Source organism: Corvus moneduloides, chromosome 3, assembly GCF_009650955.1.
Source record: "Corvus moneduloides isolate bCorMon1 chromosome 3, bCorMon1.pri, whole genome shotgun sequence".
In the NCBI taxonomy this organism is placed as follows: Eukaryota; Metazoa; Chordata; class Aves; order Passeriformes; family Corvidae; genus Corvus; species Corvus moneduloides.
The window spans coordinates 103,924,912-103,946,967 of NC_045478.1; the positions used below are offsets into that span (position 1 = coordinate 103,924,912).

Sequence of the window (22,056 nt, forward strand, 5' to 3'; positions counted from 1 at the left end):
TAAGAGGTGTCTCGGCAACCGCGGGGCTGTATTAATGAAAAATGAAACCGGGTAGGAGCACTGCTCCTTAGCGCTGTCCCCAAATCCCCCTGTTGGTGCCATGGGCGGGCCTTGGCGCCTTTTGCCCTCGCGGCGCGGCCCCGCCCCTGCGCGCGTGCCCGGTTGGGGGCGGGGCGCCGCGCGCGTCCGCGGGGGGGCGATGAAGCCGGCGCGCGCGGCCGTGTGGAACGCGAGGGCCGCGCTGCTCTACTCGCTGGGCGGCTGGACCACGCTGGGCGCCCTCATCTACTACAGCCGCCAGAACAAAGCCAGCATCGGTACCGGGGACGGGGCCTGCGGTCACCTCCGGGGGGTGGGGAGGGAGCGACACGACCGCGGCTTCGCTGAGGGCGGGCCCGGTCGGGCACGAGTCGTGTCCGGAGCGGGGCTTGCTCGGGGGCGGGGCTTGCCTGAGGGGGAGCTCGGGTGCTCGCGGGTCCTGGGCTCTCCTGGGTGCCAGGGCACAGCGCCGGGATTCCCCTCAGCCCCGCTCCCGCCCCTTCCCCCGGCCGGGGAGTGCAAGGCCCGGTGCCGCCCGCCCGCTGCTCGGGGCACTTCGGGCTGTGCGGCCGCCGGAGCGCAGCCTCCGCTCGGGCCGGCCGAGTGACCCCGGTGTCCGCCCGCGCCCCCTGACAGCCCCCCCGGAAGAGAGCTAAATTCCGTGTTGATGGGAGAAGCTCGTGCTTTATCTCGGGTCACAGGAACGGGGACTAGACTCTTCCTAACCTGTTGCTTTTATTTGCACTGTGGGAATGGTTCAAAGATTTTCTGTGGCAGGATTAGGCTGGACATTAGGAAGCATTTCTTTGCCGAGAGGGTGGGCAGAGAGTGGAAGTAAGAGGCAGTCGCATTGGGCTGCTTGGGCTAGCTTTAATGTGGGTAGTTTGGGAAGCTGGTAGTTACTGCTCCTGTGGTACTGGTTCTTGGCCAGTACCAGTGCAGGTATCTGATCTACCTTAGTAAATCGCTTTTTCTGGCTACACAGTTAACAGATCTTTGCTATCTATTCCTCAGAATGTGAGGAAAAAGCAAAAAAACACTGAATGCCTGTGCGGCTGTTGTTGTGCCATGATGAAGGGATAAAACATTTTTACTGCTATGCTCTTTTTTGTCTTCCCCCCCCCCGCCCTTTCTGTTCCTCAGAGAATGCAAATGATCCTGAGGCAAACCAAGGGATCCGCAAGGAAGTACACACTAAGGAATATCCTTTTGGATTGACAGTGACAACAGAAATAACATACAAAGAGGTTCAGCCTCCTCTCACTCGACTGCTCAGGCGTGTGGTGTCATTCTTTGTTCCTAATGACGACCCTCCTTCCGAAAAGTGAGCTGTCCAAAAGCTCAGAATGTTGTGCCGGAGAACCTCATCCCAGTGCCTGGCACCAGACCACTGCTGGAAAACTGTCCCTTGCGTTGCTGAAACAGCAGCTCTGACCAGCTGGTGTGAAGTTGCTTTCCCAGCTGGTGTGCAGGACGTACCTGGATGATCCAGGATGTACCCGGGATGGCTCCTCAGCTGGGCAGCTCTGAAATGGATACTTCAGGAACGATTAGTAAATGGGAAGGAACATAGTTTAATGTTTTGGGTACAGAGTTCTTAATGGTCCTTCAAATAAAAGCTCCCAAGAGATGAGTTACAAGTGCAGGAATGTTTCTGTAAGCTAAAAACTTACTGAATGTTCTGCTCTAGGCTCTTGTTTCTTTAGGGGTTTCCCTGACCCTTACACATGCTACATCTCCTTGTAGGGTACTGTCCCTCAGCTCTGTGGCCGTAACTAATGCTTCCTGCAGCTCCTATGGACATGGCCTCCCTTCTGGGGGAGCTGACCCAAGGCCCTGCACTAGCAGAGCTTCCTTTCTGTGGGGGCTTCCCTGTTTCTGTTGGGGCTCTCCCTTTTAGGACACATCTTGCCCTGCCCCACATGGGTCTCTAAGGTTTCCCATCTTGCTGTGTGGAAAGCTGTCTCAAGCTCCTCTGCCCACACACCTCAGCTTTCAGATCCTTCCGGTCTCTGAAGGGGGCCTTGCAGGGATGCTGGAGAGGAACTCTCCGTCAGGAACTGTGGTGATATGACAAGGGGGAATGGGTACAAATAAAAAGAGGGGAAATTTAGGTTAGATAGTAGGAAGACATTTTTTACTGTGAGAGTGGTGAGGCACTGAACAGGTTGCCCGGGGAGGTTGTGGATGCCCCTGCTGTGGAAATGTTCAAGGCCAGGTTTTGGATAAGACCTTGGCCTAGTGCAGTGTCCCTGCCCACAGCAGCGAGTTGGGATGAGGTGATAAGGTCCTTTCCAACCCACACCATTCTGTGATTCTATAGGAGCTTTTACAACCCAAGTGCCAGCCAGCCCATGCACCTACAGACCCACCTTTCCACATGGATTCCTCAGGTCCTTACAGCCACCCCCTCCTTTTCCCAAGGGCTCCTCCCAGCCACTCATTTTTATGGGCACGTCGCTGTGTCCCTATAGCTGTTCCTATAGCAGGTGCCGCTCTGCTTACCTGCATATTCTCCTTTTTGTAGGCGCCTCCCCAAATCCGTATAGGCGATAGGAGGAAGGCCAAACATGTGAACGCGCCTGTCCTGTGCGCACCTGTCCCTTCCCGATGGAATTCCCTATCCAGCGGCGGTGCCGGGGCTGCGGCGGCACCTCCCGCCCGCCGGGGGGCGCTGCGTGCGGGCGCGGGGAGCGGCCGCCGCTGCCGGGCGCCGCCGCTGTCCCCGCTCGGCGCCGGCCGCGCTGCGCTGCGCCATGAAGGCGATCGTGCAGCGGGTGGCCCAGGCCAGCGTCACAGGTCAGTGTGCCCCGGCCGCGGGGCTGCGGGGCGCCGGGGGCGGCTGTGCGTGTGGCTGTGTGGCTGTGTGGGCGCTCCCTTCTCCTTGTCCCCCCGCGTGGGTTTGGCGTGGGGCGGCTCGCTTGCGGCTCCCCCGGGGGCCCGGCCGCCGGCCCCCGTGGGGTGCGTGTGGGGGGGGTGTATGGAGCTCTGTGCGCAGCCTTGGCTGGCAGGCGTGGGTTGGCAGTCGCGCTGCCATCGCCTCCTCGAGCGCCTTTGTGTTGGCAGCACAGTCGCAGTCATCTTGCATCGCTTGTGTTCACGGAATCTCAAGAATATTCCGAGTTGGACCCACAAGGATCACTGAGTCCAGCTCTTAGCCCTGCGTAGGACGTCCCCAAGAATCACACCATGTGCTTGTGAGCATTGTCCGAACGCTTCTTGGGCTCTGTCAGGCTTGGTGCTGTGACACCGCCTTGATGCTGTGTTAGTGGGGCTGCCCTGGTCACGGCCTCGCATTGCTGTGCGTGTGGTGGCAGTGCCATCCCAGTGTCCCTCTCCCGTGGCATGCATGCTTTGGCACTACAGTCACTGTCACCTCAGTGCATCGCAGGCAAGGTGACAGTGCAGCCTGGCTCACCTTTTTGCATTGCCTGTGTGTGCCAGTGGTGCTGTCCCAGCTGCCACCAGGCACTGCATGCCTGGGTCTAGCCCTGGTGCCAGTAGGAATGATGTGTCCTGATGGAATGTCCCTGCTATTGGTTTGGACCTTCTGTGCTCAAGGGGCTTAAAATCCCCAAGAAGTTTGCCTGTGAGGCAGTGAATGTCTGCTGTGGGAGTCCTGGGTGTGCAGCAGTTATCCAACAGCTTCTGCTTGTGCATCAGCACTGGCAGAATGTGTCTGTAAGGGCACAGCTTTTGTGCACAGCTGGGACTGTGGGCACAGCTGGTCAGACCCTGTCAGCACTGGTGTTCTTGCTGACTTGGTATCACTTTTCTGGGGAAAATTTAAACTGTTGTTTGTGGCTGTTGAAGATTTTGAGATATCACTCTGTGAGAGAGACAGTGCTGTACTTAACAGAGCCCTTCTGGGCTAGAGGACTCATGCCCTGATCTGGCCACTAGTGCCCAGTCACTTTCAACTTTCACTGGAGGCCTGATCTCCTTTCGTTTTATGGGATGTTTGGACCTTTTTGTTCCAGTCATGAACCTGGATGCAGTTTTAACAGCGGGGGAGCTGGTGCTTATCTCAGTTTTAAGACTGCATTTATTCTTACTGCAGTCATCTCAGGGTCAACCACGTTAAGATAATTAAATTAAGGTAATTTAAAACAATTCTTAGGAAAACACAGCAGATCTATGATAGTTTGTGTTTTACTGTAAATGTCATGAAAGGGGTTGTTTTCCCAATTAGGAGGGCAGAATTTGGAGGTTGTTGAAAGTCATGTTTCAAAAAATCCATGAGGACTCTATCAGGTAGAAATCACCTTTTCACAAAAAATGCAAAGTATGAAGGGAATGGTGGAGTAGAGAAATTACGCTTAGTGGCATCAACCAGGTGGGTAATTTTTCAAGGATTGGAAAGAGTTTTACCACTTCTCTGGTTACCACAGCTGATCCAGTTGTAGTAAAAAAAAAAATCTTTATACAGTGTTTTTAAATGCTGGAGTAGTTACAAGCTCATAAAGAAGTGGTGATGTTTGAAAGCTTTTGAAAGAATGTTTCCATGTGATCTTTCAAATCTACGAACTTAAGACAGAGGAAACAGGATTTAGAATGCCGTTTTCTTTAGTGGTTGGCCAGCTGAAACCAGTCTTTACATGTGCCATAAAACAAGACAGTGCATTTAGCCTTATTTTTCTTTTCCCTCTCTCCTTTCTCCAGTGGGTGGTGAACAAATCAGTTCAATAGGACGAGGCCTCTGTGTGCTGCTGGGCATTTCTTTGGAAGATACACAAAGAGAGCTGGAGCACATGTAAGTCACTCCCTTTTGCCCTGTACTCTTCCATTTGTGCAGTGCTGATACCTGTGCAGTAGCTAAACAAATCAGCTATTCCTATTGGGAAATTCAGGTTTGCCTGTTAGTTTCTCTTCAGATTTTACCTTGAATACAGGTTTCTTAGAGTTTATTCTTCATGTTCCATTGAGAAAAATCTATTCCCATTTTCTGCTATGTGTTTTTTATCAAGAACAGATTTTTTTAGGTGTCTGTCCTTTTTGAGTCAAAAAAAATCCGTCCTTCAAGGATGGGATTTAACAGAAACCTCAGACTCTCCTTTTAGCTTGCACATGAGTTTTGTTCTTCCTAAAGGCAGGGTAGTCTTGTCGGTTGCTTGTCTGTAAACAGGCATCAGTTTTGGCAGCCTGGGGGACTGGCTCTGGCCATCTGTTCTATGGCCACAGAATAGTGGAATTCAGCCAGAAAACACATGCAAAGAGAGAGCTCTCCAGGGGTTTCTTCTGTCTCTTTTGGGCTGGTTATTGCTCTAGGGCTGACCTAAGTCCTTGCAAAGGCAAAGAAGAAACAGGGAGTGGAGCTGATTGATGTCAAGAAGGGGTTTTTATTCTCACATGCTCCATGGGCTTGCCTTACTGTTTGCCTTCCTTAGTGTGTAACTTCCGCTGTGCCATCGCTTCTGATCCCTGCCTTGGTGAATGTGGAAGCTGCTTCTGAATTTTGCAGGCAGGAGGTCTGTAGCTACCATGCTCTACACACTTGGATGTTGTTGGGATGGCTGACACAGGAAGGGCAGGAAGCCAGCATCTGGGCAAAAGGACTGAGAGAAATCAGCTTAACCAGGCTTTTCAGGTCCTATTAAAGGAAACCTTAGTAGTCCTGTAATGAAACAATGAACATCTCTGTGAAGAAAACAGAGTAGTGTTGATGATTTAAGCCTTCTGCTGGTGCCTTCCAGTGGATGCTTTCAACAATCCACTTCATTCAGGAGTTAATTCTGTTTGCTGTTGACACACACAAATTGGCAAGGGTGTTCTTGTGACTGTGCCTTAGTCATGGCAAAGCCCTGAAGCTAGACCACAACAAAATCTCAGCTTTATTTTACACTGACTGCCTCACCTCTGGTGCAGTGCAAAATGCCTGGCTGATGACTGCAGCTGAAATGCTTTGCACTGGATAGGCTCCCTTGGTGCTGCAGGTGTGAAGAAGCCAGAAGAAGAAACCAAAGACAGGAGAGTGGCTTGCATGCAGTCCTGTTATCAGTTAAAGTCCTGGCATGGACTAGGTTGCAGCTGCCTGCCACTTCTCATGATCCACTTGTGAAGGTCCCCTTGTTGCTTGAGCCAGTCATTTCTGTCCCCTATCTTTAGAAAATCGGCTCAAAATTCAAACCACTTTGCTGCCAGCTGCAGTTCTCTCCTGTTCCTTGGATTCCTCCTCTCATCCTGATGAAAAATTGTTTTCATCATCTGGCTTATGGGGCCTGGTTTGGGAATAGTGCTAGGGAGTGACAAAGCAGGAGGAGTATATGTGAATCATGATTGGAAACAAAAACCCACAGTTTTAAACACATTTTAGGATGATCTCATTTCCTATTGAGTGTGATTTCCCGGTGCGGTGGGAGGATTAAAATTCCTAAAGCTGTTCACACTTTCAATAATGCTGTGACACATGAAAGCAGATAGTAAAGAGTGAGCTTACTTACTTCCTGTGCCATCTTTATGTCACTGTGTAACATGCAGTTATTCTGTCCTGATACCAGACTCTGTAAAATGATGGTGTGGGTTAATCATCTAACCAAGGGCTCTCTTGGTTATGGCCTAATGTGATGAGATTCCCATGGCTGGGAATGAAGGTGCAGAGGGATATCTTGTTATGTGGAGGCAGACTGAATATGCATCTGTTCTCATTCTGTATGGTACCTGTTGATCCTATGTGGGACAATTTAGGAATTATCTTCTCCTCCTCCTAGGGTTCGAAAGATCTTGAACTTGAGAGTCTTTGAAGATGAAAGTGGGAAGCACTGGTCCAAAAGTGTGATGGATAAACAGTATGAAGTGTTGTGTGTGAGCCAATTTACTCTCCAGTGCATCCTGAAGGGAAACAAGCCTGACTATCACATGGCAATGCCCACGGAGCAGGCAGAGTCTTTTTATAACAACTTCCTAGAGCAGCTAAGAAAAGCCTACAAACCAGAGCTTATTAAAGGTAAGGACAGAAGGTTGGTAAGGTCCTTGGTGTGACCAGTGGACACTTGTCGTGTGTGTTCCCTCCTGAGTGTTGCTTTCTTTATTCTGTGGTTTTCTGTAGCTGGGGGGATGTTATGGTATTTTCAGTAGAGCCTGTCAGGGTGACCACTCCAGTCTTCTAGCCAAGCTGTTTCCTGGCCTTCCTCTGCATGACATGTAGATGTTCTTGTATTCCTTTTGGCTGCACAACATGAGCAGCCCAGAGAAGCTGCAGCCATGAGAACAAACTCTGAGGTCAGGCTCCCTCAAAGGCTGGATGTTTTGTGCTGTGTAGTTAGATTTACCCAAGAAATGCAATTTTTTCTGAGAAGTGTATTCAGTCAGGTTCCAAGGTGTCACCAGTATGTGATGGACAGCACAGTTCCATCTGTCACTTCCACATCCTGTTAAATGGAATTGTGACAGTGGGAGGTGTAATGTGCTACTTAAGAACAGCTTTTGATTTAGGCTCTCTTTCCTCAACTCTGTGTTGTGTGTGGAACAGTTTTCTCTTTACCAGAGAATGCCTGGCTTCCCTGCGTATTTGTGCTCTGTCCATACTCAGTCTTTTCTGTTTGGTTTTCTGAGTGCTTTCTGTCCATTTTCATATTCACATTTGACTTTTTGCTACACTTGACAGAAGACAAGTTTTTAGAAAAGACTATTTTTTAAATAGTGGCTGTTAATAGATTATGGTTGATCTTACTTTCCTTACGAGGAAAAAAGTAAAAAAAGACAGAAAACTGATAGCTGGGGAAAGATTAAGAGGCTAATTTTCATATTGACTCTAGGTTAGGGTAATTATCCCAGTGCTTTCCAAGGAGGGACAGTGAAAAGCACACAAAAAAGTCAGTTTTTTCAAGCTTTTCAAGCTTGATATGTTCTTCCAATCAACGTTTGTTCCTGATAAGGAGTGCATTTCTGATACCCCTTCAACCAGTTTATATTTTGACAGCAGCTTTTTGAATTCCTTCTCTCAGTGAATAGCAGTTGTATACCTGAAATGAATATTAAGTGCCCGTATTTTGGCACTTTTTTTCCCAGTGCTTTCTGCAAGAAGATCTTTGACTTCTGCATTTTTTTTCTGTGCTGAAACCACAGATTTGGAAGTGTAAGAGTGCTAGTGTGTCAGATAACACATACATTTAAAACTGCTGGCAGCACTGGAGCTACCTGTCAGTTTATGATTTTGCTTTCTTATTAAGCTGTGCCAGTTATGGTGTGTTGCATCCAAGTCTATTAAGATTCTCTCAGGTCGAAGTTTCTGCTGTGCCAATTGTTTTGCCAGTGTTTTTTGCTTCTTTGCTGTCTGGAAAATCTGTACTGACACTGCCCCTACATACACATAGGCACACACACACACCAGTTGTAGTTACTGGGAGATGAGAGTTTGATTCTCTGGATTGCTATAGGTGCCCTTCCCTTTGATCTTACAAATTGCTTAATGCATCTTAGAGGAGTAATTTAATCACTGAAACTGGAATTTGTGTAGCTGAGGCAAAGACAGATCAATAAAGGTCTTGTTATATCTCCTAAGAGCCTCGTGCTTTGTGGTTCCTGTTTGTGTTCAGTAGAGAATTTGGCTGTTGGAAGTTTTAAGTGCTGGGCAGGCAGCTCCTTTCTGCTCCCTGATCTATCTGGAGCTTGCCAGCCAGGAGCTCAGAATGGGAAGTGCTCCCCAAAGAGAAGCACAAACCATTCTTTCATACCAAGAGCAGTGGGACACTTGACAAACAAAATCTTGGAGAAGGTTCAGAGCCAAGGTTCCTACCTTAACACGATTTAACACATGGGCACCCACATATAGGAAAAGGCTGCATCAGAAGTGCTTGTCTGTTGTGCTTCAGCACTTTTGTTCTTAAACATCTCAGTCTATTCTGAGGAGCAGAGCTGGTGACTGCAGACCTGAGCATTCATGTTGTGCAAGCTAATATCCAAATATCAGACCTACCAAGGCCCTCCTTATGAGTCAGGGCCTTTGCTCTCTGTCTTGAATGTGGATTTAGTCCTCTGAGGCCGTAAAGTTTAACATGGCAAGGAGTGTGAAATGTCTTACTCCCTTAGTAGTAATATCTAAGTCAATATGAGAGGATTGTTCCACAAGGAAGAGTTTAATTCAGATTAAGGTTTGGTACAAGTTGAAAGCATAATTATTCTCCCTGATTAATTCCCTTTGTGAGTGTTGTCACTTCAGAATAAGCACTCTTATCTGGAGCAAGAGTATGCACATGAGGTTAATTAAGAATAACTTTGCAAGTAGACAAGCTTAGAAGTGTAAAACCAGTGTGAAATTTCTAGGTCATAAGGCTCAAAATACGTACAAAAATACTCTGGAAGTAAATGATACCTCTTTTTCAAGTGTTTATGGCTCAGATGTGGCTTCTCTGACTCACCTCAGGTAAAGATCTTCCATCTGAGGAAGGCATGTGTGCCGGATTTTTAGAGGCAAGGAATTTGGAGAGATGGATGTCCAGCAGAATGAACTTGTCACTTTAATGATACTTCTAGGATCCTATTTTATTGCACAAGATGTTGCAAGATGAATTGATCAGTCCAGAATTCTTAGAGTGGGAAAAAATTTACTACACTGAAGAGTAGTAACTAGAAATTTAAACGTGTGAGGAGAATGGGAGGGAGCTGTTACAGAAAGATGTTCCTTGACAGTAGTTCTGGTGCCAAAACAAGGTAGAAAGTTCTTGTGAGCACAGGAGTGCTTTGAGTGTTCTGGTAAAGGTGGGGGCTTATTTGACCACTTTATCACCCTCAAAAAAGGGACTTGTGAAGTTCATGGGTTTTTTTTGGTCCATACATATGAATGGGAAATGGAAAAGGCCATCCTTTTTTGTGAGTAAAGTACAGCAGAGGGATGGGATGATTGTAGAGAGCAATTCAAATAGTTGTTCTCTCACTAATAAAGTTCAAGATAATATTCTTTGTTCATTATTTTGTTAAAGAAAGATGCATTAGTTTTGACTGGCTTTTGTGGTCACAGGGTATAGGTTACATCTGTGTAACTCTCAAAGACCAGCCTAGGTTACAAACAGGAATGTAGAAATGGCTGTAGCAGGTTGGGACTGAGCTGCACCCCAGTGTCCCCTGCTCTAGAGTATTCAATGTCAAATGCTTCAGAGTAGGCTCCAGGTCTTCTTACCTTTTGCCTATATATAAAGTTTCTTCAAAACATCAACTGGCTAATTGGACTGGGTCCCAGCTGGGTCCTTTAAAATTTCACCTCCTGCCTGTGAGAACTGTGGTGCCCATCCTGAACTGTGGACACCTTGATTACCTGTAGACTGGGTTTGTTTTGTGCATGTTTCTCTATTTAGCCTCTCTGAATTTCAAACTACATACCTGGGTGCACATACACTGTTTTTTTCTTAGTAGCTCTCTGCAGTTCAATGGTTGGCTGCCCTTTTATGTATTTTTTATTTCTTTGTGGTATCACACTTGGTAAAATCTTTGGTGTGTGTTTTCCTTCCAAGGGTCCTGAGCACTTGTTGTCTCTTCCCTTTTCAGATGGCAAATTTGGTGCCTACATGCAGGTCCACATCCAGAATGATGGTCCTGTAACAATAGAACTGGAGTCCCCAGCAGCCACTGTTGACCCTAAACAAGTAAGTGACCCATAGGTCTGTCTGGAAAGGATGTGTATCCTCTGCAAAATTGTAGCATTCCTGTTGTGAAGCAGTACAGCTTCCCTTAGGCACAAGGACCTTGTCATTCCTGTGCAGCCTCTGAACAGTCAAATAACTGCGTTGTTTTCTTCAGTTCCCTGGCCTGTTGATGGCTGCCTGCAGTCCTGGGAAAGGTTGTGTGTATGTAATGCAAAACAGCTTTTCACAGTTTATTCCTCCTCCTCATTAAAGCTGTTGTTTAATCAGGACTCATTAACAATGTTTTTAATATGTCTGGACCACCCCCCCTGCCTTTAGTGAAGTTTCTTGCCATGTGGGTGCTTTTGCATGTGGGTGACTGGCTGGAAGTGGAGAGGTGCCTCTCTGTCAGAAACAAGGGAACAGTGAATTTCAGCCCCAAATTTAAGTCTGGATTGGAGAGGAGAGTTAGCTCTGCTGAGTAATAGCACAAGCTGTGCTGAAAACCAGGTGCAGTGGTGAGGCTTCCTCATCCTCTAAACACAGCAGTGGCCAACTTTTCCAGGCTAAAAGAAAAGGGGGAGGGATTGTCATTACCAACTGGGCTTCAGCAAGGCCACACCAACGTTATTTGTTTAATGCTTCACTTGTTGAAATTGTTACTGCAGTTTATAAAAAGGACATGAGGGAAGAACAGGGAACTAGAAGCCTGTTAATCTAACCTTAGTGCCTGGAAAAATTATGCAGAAGACTATGCTGGGTGCTGTTGAAAGGCATTTAAAGGACAATGCACAGTCAACATGGATTCAAAAGAGAAAGTCCTGTCTAACTGATACTCTTCTACAATAAGGTCACCTGCCAAGTGAAGGAAGGGAAGGTGGTGGATTTAGTTTTTCTGGATTTTAGTAAAGCTTTTGATACTGTCCCTCACAGCATCCTTCTCAACAAGTCCTCCAGCTATGAAATGAGCAGATACAAGTGCCCTGTGTTGCCTTAATAGCTTGGGTATTTTGGTTTGAAGTCGGTTTCATTTTTACCTTCAAATTCTGTTCTCTATTCTTGTATGATGTTTTAGCCCCTGAAAGAACTACTTCTGTTTCTCTTCTTTCTGTTTCTCTTCTTTCTGTACCCTCACAGTTTGGGTAACCCAAAGAGTTCTCAGGCCAAACCATGCATAATTAGCAGCAGTAGCAGCTCTGATTTTGGAGTGAGAACTGCTGCCCTGTGTGTAGATGTAAAATAACCAAGGAATTACCAAGGCGTGCAGGATACTGCAAGGTTTCATTTCTTTCTTGGGGAATATTGGCTTGTTCAAGGCTCCCTGCTATACCCATGTGACAACATCTTCCTGGTGGCCACAACTTGGGCTGAAGACAGGCAAGGATGCTTGTTTGAAAACTTTCTCTGGCATTGTAAGGCCCCAAAACTTGCTCAACGAGCCTCTTAAAAGGGCTTATGTTTTTTTCATGTTCCGCGAGTTAGACACAAGGGAGAAATTCCAACAGGATATTATCAAGAGGTCAAAACAACAAAAACTTTACTGGCAACCTTCAGAAAATCAGAGAGCTTTGGCAAAGGTTTAGAGCAACATCCAATTAACACAAAACATTTCACAATGCATTGACTTAACCCATTCAACTTCACAAACTCCAAACCTGTCTGATTTTAAGTTGCTCAAAACTCGGTGAAGAGGGAATTAGAAGAAGAAAGAGACAGAAAAGATACAGAAAAGAACGAGTATAGCTCCCACTCCTGGTCCCAGCAATGTTCAGCTGATAGAAATTCCAAGAGGAGGTAGGGTCAAGACATCCATCACACAAGATGTGATGAAGAAGAGCCAGTTTAAATTGTTAGTCTCTTTCCTCTTCCCTGCCTGTTGCATTCTTTTTTTGCTGTCAAAAATCTGTTGATTTGCTTGTAGCATGGGAACTAAGGCTTAGGATTAGTGTGGTTTTTATATTCTTGCTTTCAGCTTTAGCAAGAAGAGATAACTGAACCATCCTGCAGTGTTTAATGTGATGTTAGCAGGAAGAGATTAGACAAATAATTGCTGATGAATAGCTCTTTTATGTCACTGGATATGACAGTGAAATATCTCTTTTTGTCTGAGCAATTGTCTGTGTTTGTAATTGGTAATCTGAACTTTATAAGTCATTTGCAATGTAATTAGTAAAAATACATTTGGATTAGTCAATCCAAATGTATTTTTTGTATTCCTTGTGCTAGAGGGATATAAATAAATCACTTCTCTTTTATACTTGGGGTGATCATGTCATCTTATGGTGATAATCCACTGTCTTACCTAAATTTTTGAAAATCTGAGCCTTCAGCTTTTTTTTTTCTTTTTTTTTGTTTTGTTGATATAGGTATTGGTGTTGTGAATCTAAGATGCAAGTTTTACACAAATGCTCACATTTATGATTTCTTAGAAATAGACTTCTGAAATTGTTTTATTCCATGATGTGTTTTTTCCTTACTTTGTGAATAGCTGACAAAACTTGAAAAACAGCAACAAAGAAAAGAGAAGACCAGAACCAAGGTGCCATCTGAGTCAAGTAGAGAAAGAAATGCCCCCCGAAACAAGGATGACCCCAGTGCCAGCAGCGGAGCAGAAGGAGATGTGTCCTCGGAAAGAGAGCCTTAGCTCATCCAAGGCAGGCCTCAGGTTTGGCTTCTCCTCTCTTCTGTAATGCTTGGCCCCCTGCCTGTTTCAGTGAAGCAGCACATGCAGAGAGTGGCATTAGAAGTGCTGAAAGGTGAAATTTTATCATCTTGCTGGTGGGTAGCCTCTGCTCCCATCTGCAGTTGCACAGCAGAATGCTGGGGTGGGTGAAAACCTCTTCCCCGCTGAGTGCTTGGCTGGAGTTGAGGGTTTGGTCCAGGCAAGAGTGTTTCCATGTTGACTCAGGAAATCTGAAAGCTTGATCTGATAATACAGCAGTGACTTCACTCAGAATCCTGCCTTGTGTTCTTCAGATACACAGAGACACAGGGCTGTATTTCTGTCTGTCCTCACCTAGCAGGGAGCTCACTATGGACCAGCCCGGATACCACACAGTCCCCAGCAGTGGAAGTGGAAAACAGCTCAGAAATTGGAGACAGGGCAGAACTGCAGCTTTCTTTCATGGTTCTCACCTGCCCCTCCTCAGTTTGTTCTTTCCCAGGATGATTTAGTAACAGGCTGTTTTACAGACCTCCACCATCTAATAAGGACATTAGGGCAGGCATTGAGAGCCAGACTTCAGCAGCAGCAGGAGATCTTCTTTCCCTTCAGGCACTCGACTTGCAGGACATGCCTAGACATCAGTGAATGGAATTAGACTGAATACAGACCTGAATCCTTTGTCATGGATTATCTGCCTATGTAGATAGGTGTTTATCATACTCTTCCAGTCAGTTTTAAGCCTTCAGGACACAGACCCTGAAAAGCACATTGCTGATTTTGACTTTTCAAATACATCCAAGCTCTCAAGAAAGTGTTATTATCCCAGTCTGCACACTGAAGCCCTGAGCTGGCTGTGCAGTTTTAATTATTAACAGCTTTACAAAGTTAAGGTTTAACCTTTCTCTCATTTTCCTGTCCTTAGAGTTTAATCTGGCCATGATTTATACAATTCAGCATTGTGCTTTGCTCACAAAGTTAACTTTCTTTTCTTTTTTAAATCCATGAATTTCCCAGGTTGTCAGACATTGGGTGATGATTCCTGTTCTATACAAGGTTCCCCCCCCACTGTTTCTGGGTTATGTGTTGAAATAAGAGCATTTTAGAGGGTTTGCAGACCTTCTGGAGTGTTTTGGTCAGTCCAGTCTTTCCAATAACATTCGGGTTTCTAAGCAGCTGAACATTTCTAAAATGTGGTATACAGATAACCTGGCATTAATTTTCATGCTGTGACAATAAATAAAGATACTTTTCTCAATGGGATTTGAAGGAATCCTGCTGTATTTCTGCTCTACCTACAGTAATGTTCCTGTTTGTTTGCCTTCCACAGTTTCTTACACAAAAGCTACACTGGATTCTTGAAAAAAGACCCAACATTCGCCTCAGCAACACTCTTCAGCAACTTTGGAAAAGGATGGAAAACGGGAAGGCAGAGCTAAGACATTAGAAACCTATCATTCTGCATTGAACCAACCAAAGCAGTGCTATCAGATTCAGTTGTTAATGTGTAGTGTCAGTAGTGAAAAGGACTTGTGACATTTCTGTGTATGTGTTCTCACACGACTGCTGAGTAAAGGGTGACTGTAGGCAGACTGTAGCAGAGCATTTCACTCTCAGCACGTGAGCTCCATTTAAAGAATAAATCAGGGTTTTTCCTTAAACTTACACTTGAATTCTGAAAATTTCTCTGAGTAGGCTTGTGTATTGATTCTCACTCTGTGGTGTCATGTGTTACTGTTTCCATTGCAGTGTGCAGATCTGTGCATCTTCTGGTGAATTGTTAGCTGCTGCCTAACATCAGGTTAGGCAGTCCAGTCTTTCTGCATGGATTAAGTTATTACAAGGAAAGATCAGCCTCTAGTTGTTTATCATGTGGAACACATCTGTCTTGTAAACTTTTTTAAAACCAGAAAAGACTTTATTAAATAAACAAATGATGCCAGCTGAGTGCCTGTTGGTGTTTGTGTATTGCATTTCCTGAGTCACTCCCGGGTGTAACAAAGGGGGTGGACACAGAGCTAAAGTTGCAGGCCAAGAAACACCTACTGCTTCAATGCAACCACCTCTCCTGTGGAAGGTTGGAAGTCAGGCTGCTGACCCAAAATCTTTGCTGTTTCTAGCACATCTAAGTCATTTATTTTGTGGTGGCCATCAAAATGCCACACAGCTGCTCCACCTACTGCATCCAGGGCTGCTGACAGACACTTTTGTCAGACCCATGAGAGGCAGAAGAGCATTTGGAAACTGCCAGCAAACAACAGGAGCTGAGAAGCAGCTGCAAAACTGCCAAGGAGGCTTCAGGGGAAATAAAAGACTGCAGATTGTTACACTTGGACTTCTTTCAGAGATGATGATACCTTTTATATTTGCTATTTCTGAGGTCTGCCTTGTCCTTCCAGTCTTCCCTGGGCACCTGCTGTGACTGCCATCAGAGCCAGGATGCCACTGCACAGCTCTCTCCCTGATTGTAGGGATAACTCACTAGAGAGAGTTAATCCAAATGCACATCACAGTTACAGTGCTGCACACTGTGTAACCACTGTGGGATTTTTTTAAAACTTCTGGGCTGCTTGTATTGTAAAATATCAGTCAAAACCAAGACAGGAGAGTTTCAGAGCTGCACCCTGATATGTCTTTTTAAAATCCATGAAGCTTAAGTAAAGATTTGGCAAGCTACACACCTGGCATTTGAGCTGGAATGGTGAGTGGGCAGGATAGGTGGAAGTGTTACACTTAGCCTTGCCTTTAAGAATTACATAATTTTCCATCTGACCCTTATATGCAATATAAGGAAAAGCTGTATGTTTGGGACAGATGCTTCCTGTTGTCCTGTGCCTGGAGTATTTTTGAGCATCATCATTAGTTTCAAAAAAACCACCACTTCATTTAAGAGTACTCTTTACTTCAGGAAAAGTTACTGCCCTACTCTACTGGCAGCCAAACTTGGGCCACTTTTCCAAGTGCAGTTACATGGCTTTGAAACTGGGTATCTAAACCATGGATTTTTCTGCTTGTAGAGAGCTGCAAGCAAAAACTAGTCTGAATTCCTGTTTCTGTTCCTTGGCTTGATAGTTCTTAGGAAAAAATATTTTCTCAACAGAAGTCACCCCCAATGAAAATGTGCTGCTAATTGTCATTGACTGCTCTAAACAGAAACTACAATAATTGTGACACTAAGAAATATGTTTTACAGGTGTTTTTCAAACATCTCCATTCAGATACTGAATCTATGGGCTATGTTCAAAAAACAGGATTTAAAGAATGGAACAGTCAAAATAAGTGATGTTTCTACAAAGCTGTTTGGAAAAATGATGGGACTGATTTATTTTGGGGTCTAAATACAATGAATCCAAGCCAAAATAACATGACTATTGATGTAAGTACCCAGTGGATAAACTCATAGTTTAGAAGCTAGTGTGGGCAATTAATTAAAAATGTTCTGATTTACAGAGATGCTCATTCATGGAGTACCCCCACTCAGACTAATGGAATTTCTTCCTTTCAGCACCTGCCCAGCAAGGGGCAGACAGACCTCCCCAAGCAGGTTTTCAGCTTGTGTGAGGTGTCTGCTCTTCCCTGGCTGCCATTCCATCCTGAGCAGTCCCACAATATTCTCAGAAATGCCCATTTTTGGTCAATTTTGCTCCTAAGTGGCTAGAAATGCTTATCTATGCTGCATGTAACTATGGACTCTGCAGACAGCAAAGGTTTGGTGAAAATTTAAACAGAGACTCCTAAACCCTTTGCACGTATCTGATTCTCAATGGAAGTGGGATGGCAGAGCCCTGGCAGGGATCAGAGCAGATGCTGTGAAAATGCAGTGGAGGCTGGTCACCTTTCCATATTCTGGAGGACACATTCATTCTCATACCAACCTCAGTTTTATTGTAAGTCATTCTATTCCCACTGCTGTTAACAGGACAGCACCCTGTCGTCTCCCCAGTCCATGGTTTGCTAGGCCAAATCCCAGTCCTTCCTATGAAAACTGGCTTCCTGTTCACCCCAGCATACATGGCTCAAAGCTAAGCTCTTTCAAAGGGATGAGGATCCAGGTTGAAGCTCAAGGGATGGGTGACAATGGTCCCTGAAAATAAACCATGGAAATGCTGAGCTGTGACTGACCTTGGATCCCCACACTCAGCATGGAAGGGCTGATGGAGCAGCTATAAACCCATTTAAACCCCCCATTTCCCTTGTAACCCCATCACATGATGCGTTGGTGTGGGATAGTTTAGGAAGCCACAGATGTAAATGTGATTGAGGTCAGAGCAGCGTAGCCTTGGTGGAGCAATAGTACCAGGGGCTGGAGACAGCCCACAGCATGGTGGGGTCTCAATACCTCTGCTTGCATCACATGTGTTATCAATAACCTACTAATCTTTATTAAAGATTGGGAATGGCAATTAACACCAGATACTTCAAAAGCCCAGGCTGGACCAGGGAATGGTCCAAATGTTTTACTTCTCCTTGCTGATTTCTTTCAAAGAGCTCCTCTGGTTTAATTGCAGCCAGCAGTACCTGAATATGTTTTTGTTCTTTGTTGGTTTAACCTAATACCCACAATGTTTTAGAGTTGCTCCTTGTATTTTCATGACAAAAATTATTATTGATGTGATAAATACATTGTAAATATATGGGTGTATGGGGAATGTGGCTCAGTCATGATGTAGGAAGAGGAGATTTACACTTTGTGTAAGAGAGTACTTTGCTATTCGTGCAAAAGTGTTTTTTCCTCTTGTGTTTAGGTTATCTCGGGGGTGTTGACCAGTGCCAGATGAGGTATGTTGGTAAATTTTTTTCCTGTCAAGAACTGGGACTCATTTTATATGGGTGGTTGAAAAGCCTCTGGCTGTATGGAGCATAAATGTGTCTTTTTGCTAATCCTTCTGCTCTAACACAACCGTATGCAAAAGATTGGAGAACTTGGGGGTGAACAGTTCATATGGTAGATGTTATTAACCTGTAAAAGCCTTCCATGGCATCTCTCCTAAAACTTTGAGTGTATTGTTTTTGTAGTAATAAAAATGGCAAATCTTGACTCGGAGAGGGTGAGGTGTGATGTGGCTGCTGAAGCAGGACCAGAGATGTTTATTGCTTTGAGACGATTTTCCTTTGTGCCACCTGGTGTCAGCAAAACCTAAGGAATTGAAAACCATGACAGTGGATTAAGGTGGTTTTCATTAAAGTCTCCTTCCTTAAAAAAATTTATCCTTTTAGTGATAATTGACACCGCTGTTTCTTCAGAGTGTATTTGGTATAAGCATTTGCACTCTCCAGAGTTCAAAAACTGTGGATATAATATTTTTTTTGCATATTAACCCAATGATCTGCATTACATTTGTGCAATCCCCTCAGCCCTGCAGAGAAGCTGTGAGGGGAAGCAGCAGCCCTTTGTTACTGCAGCTCACACGGCCCTTCGGCTGGCATCAGCATTGTCTGTGCTGCCTTTGGAAGCCTCAGGCTCTGAGCTGTCTTTGGTTTAGAGCATTTCTGTCAAGTTACACAATGGCAATTTTGGCAGCACCAATAGATGTGTGCTGGGTGTCAAGACAGGAGGTGGATTTCCTGAGTCCAAGGCTTACAAGTACCATTTTCACTCCTTAGGACTGACAAATATCTGCCTGTGAAAATAGGTGGGTGCCTTTTGAGTGAAACCAGAGTATGGTCCTACTCACATATGTGTGTCAAAGTTCTCTTTCAGGGGAGGAGGTTGCCTTTGCTTGTGCAGTTTGGATCAGGCTACGAATACGCCTCTCATTCTGTCATGAGTTTGTTTCTTTGAGGTGCTCCTGCTCCTCAGAAGCCAGACACTGTTTGTTGTACAATGGATTTTTATTTGTATCTCATGATAGCTCCAAATAAGTTCTCTCTAATTGCTTTTCTTTCTTTGTTTGGGGCTAAGGGGACACAAGATAGGAATGTAAAGAGCAAATGCAGTTGTCAGTCCTAAAATACATTCACATTCTAAAAGCTATCATTTCAGGATAATGCTTCAAAAGGGCAGTCGGCTGGAATATTCCTCCCTCTGCAGAGTTGATTATTGTGTCATGGTCTCACCATGCTGAGGTTTGCTGTCCCTGAAGCGGGCACAAACAGCAATCAGCCAGGTAACATTGCCTGGTGTGCTTTAGGAAGTGAAGCAGGGTGGGCAACAACCTTGTGATGCTGTCTCGGTTTTGAAAGACAGGTGTCTGCTAAGGAAGGCAGAGGCCCCCCCTTGAAGTGGCAGATATAACCCCTTTTCCCTCCAAGTTATTATATTTTGAAATCAAGGGCCTTTAGGCAAAGATGTGGGAAATAGGAATAACAGTTCTTTACTATATATATATATATATATATATATATATATATATATATGTATATAACCAGTCAAACAAAACAACAACAACTATGGCAGTAACAGCAATCACAAACCCAGTGCCAGCCTTCTCGGCTGTCAGGCCCTTTCCCCTCGGGTGCAGTTCCGCTCGCAGCCGGCAGGGGCGCTGGCGGCTCCCGGTGAGCAGGGCAGGTGCGATGGTTCCCCCGCGGCTGCAGGGGGCGCTCCGGAGCGAGCTCGGGGAGCACGCGGCACCGGTGCCCTGGGATCCCGGGAAGGGATGGGACAAAGGCTTCACAAACCCCTGGGCAGCCGATCCCGGACTCTCAGGAACAGCAGGCTGAAACGGCAGAGACGGACGCAAATCCCGGGTGGCAGACGAGATGTATCCAGATGGGAGAACCCCACGGAGGCCCAGGCAGGCAGGGCGAGCAGGGCTACAGCGTAGCGAAAGCTCGAAGCAGCAGCGGAGCAGGGCAGCCACAGCTCGGTCTCCAGCAGGGCAAGGAAAGCGGCTTTTGGGGTCCCGGCGTTGCTTCCAGCAGGAAGAAAGGACGGCCAAAAAGAAAGAAGCAGCAGCTCCTTTCTCTGCAGCTTCTCTCTCCGGACGCTCAGAGCGAACTGAACCCACACCCAGGTGTAGACAAAGGAGTAGCCAGGTCCGCCCCACTCCCCTTTTGTCTTTCTTAAGTACAGCTATTTGTCCCCTAGCAACATGCATATGGGAGAAAATTCCTTTAACAGGAAAAAAAAACAGACTAAACTAAAACCCCAACAGATGCCCAGCCAAGGAACTCCTGGCTACTGTGGAAAATTTCCAAGAAGCTGATAAATGTTTTTAGAAAAGAAACCTGAACAACCCCCCCCGAACCTGCTAGAATAGTTTATTATATGCTAATGCATGGTGAGGACTTGATGAAATGGGAGGGAAGGTGGAGCCGTACAGATATTTATCATGGATTAAAAGGAATAACAATGAAAACTTTAAGTTTTAGGAAATTTATTGGAACACAGCCAGCAGGCTTCATAAGTTGAGGTGTCTGCTGCAACCATGAAGTTGTTGTGTGCCTGCTGCAAAACTGCCTCTGTGTTTCAGGGGAGAAGAGGGAGGTGAGAAACTCTTTCATTCCAGTTAGTTTAACATACGTATATTTTTGACACATCTAACAAAACATTTTATGAATAAATTTCCATTTCCCCACACGTGTTTTGGGGAAATCCACATTGTTCTTCTATGAAACTGATGAGAAATATTTCTGATGGTAGGATAAATTGTATTTTTTCCATTGTGCTCCAGTGGTAGTGTACTGAGCTAGCCAGAATGTTCCTGCAAATAATTACAGTGAAATATAATATTTTATTGATTAAAATCCATAAAGAAAATTGATCAGAGTGTTTAGATTCAGACTAATGTCCTTTTCTAATAGAAGGTGTTGTTGAGAAGTCCATGGAGTCATATGCAGCCACATGCTGATTAGAAAACCATCTTGAAGAGCAGCATGGTGCATTCTTGCAAGGATGAAAGTGCTGACATTAAAACTGGAACTGATTATGTTCAACATGGTTTAGGAAAAAGGATTTCAAATTAGCCCAGAAGTTTTGGCTACAACCTCTTAGCTTCAAATCTTGTTTGCTGTTGTCTGCTTTGGCATTCAAACTGTGCCTTGTGCTATGTGTTTTCCCTTGTTTTTTTACCTGTGCCAGCTCCAGGAACCTCTCAGGGTGAATAGGCTCTCAGGCTGGGAGAAGCTATGCTGCTCCTGATGTGGGTACCAGTGTTGGTGATCCTCCAATCTGCACCAGAAAAGGCAGAAAGATTTTGCATATCAATGCCAGGTCAGTCAACATTTTTTTTTCAATTATTTCCTACCTGAAATACATGTGTTTGTAAAGATAAACATGGAATATATTTAATTCCTGTTTGTGCCTCATGCCTCCTAAGGAAGGCGCCAGCTGCATTGCTTTTGAGCAATTTTGAGCACATTTTATCTTGCCTTCCAGCATCCCTTCTTTCCCCATGATCCAGCTGATCAGCTCCTGCTCCTCTGTCCATTGTAACTCCATGTTGAAAAGTCGACCCATGCCCCTGGGGCTCCTGCATAAGCCCAATTTCCAGCACAGCTTGCAAAGTGGGCTTTGTGTTGGTTCTGGAAACATTTAGAAGGATGTAAAAATAGAATAAAAGATGCTGGGAAGGAAAAAAATCTGCAGGCATGCATCCTTTTGAGGTCCCAGTGGGGAAATGAGGAGAAAGGAAACAGCTGGAAGTTTGAGTTGTATCTGTGAGGTTTTTTCCTTGGAGCAAACCAAGTGGAGTAAAAGATGCCTCATGTATGAACTGGATGTTTCTACACTGATGGCAGCGTGCCCAGCAATACCGAGTGAAAATGCCATAGGAGATTAATTAAATGCACTCTAATGGTGTTGCCATGCTGGTGTAAATAAAGCATAAAATACATTGACCTGTAGTCTGAAGAGCT

General features: G+C 45.4%; 2 protein-coding genes across 2 annotated transcripts; both read left to right on the plus strand.

The window, feature by feature from the left end:
• The first annotated feature begins 168 nt into the window (after nt 1–168).
• Nucleotides 169–1,672, plus strand: SMIM26 (small integral membrane protein 26). Its single transcript, XM_032103131.1, has 2 exons — nt 169–317; nt 1,183–1,672. Exons 1-2 carry the CDS (start codon nt 200–202, stop codon nt 1,365–1,367), a joined length of 303 nt encoding a protein of 100 aa, XP_031959022.1. The 5' UTR covers nt 169–199; the 3' UTR covers nt 1,368–1,672.
• Nucleotides 1,673–2,732: 1,060 nt separating this feature from the next.
• DTD1 (D-aminoacyl-tRNA deacylase 1) lies at nt 2,733–15,204 on the plus strand. The gene is made up of 6 exons (XM_032103130.1): nt 2,733–2,838; nt 4,702–4,792; nt 6,747–6,982; nt 10,519–10,616; nt 13,084–13,260; nt 14,588–15,204. Exons 1-5 carry the CDS (start codon nt 2,796–2,798, stop codon nt 13,237–13,239), a joined length of 624 nt encoding a protein of 207 aa, XP_031959021.1. The 5' UTR covers nt 2,733–2,795; the 3' UTR covers nt 13,240–13,260; nt 14,588–15,204.
• Nucleotides 15,205–22,056: the final 6,852 nt, after the last annotated feature.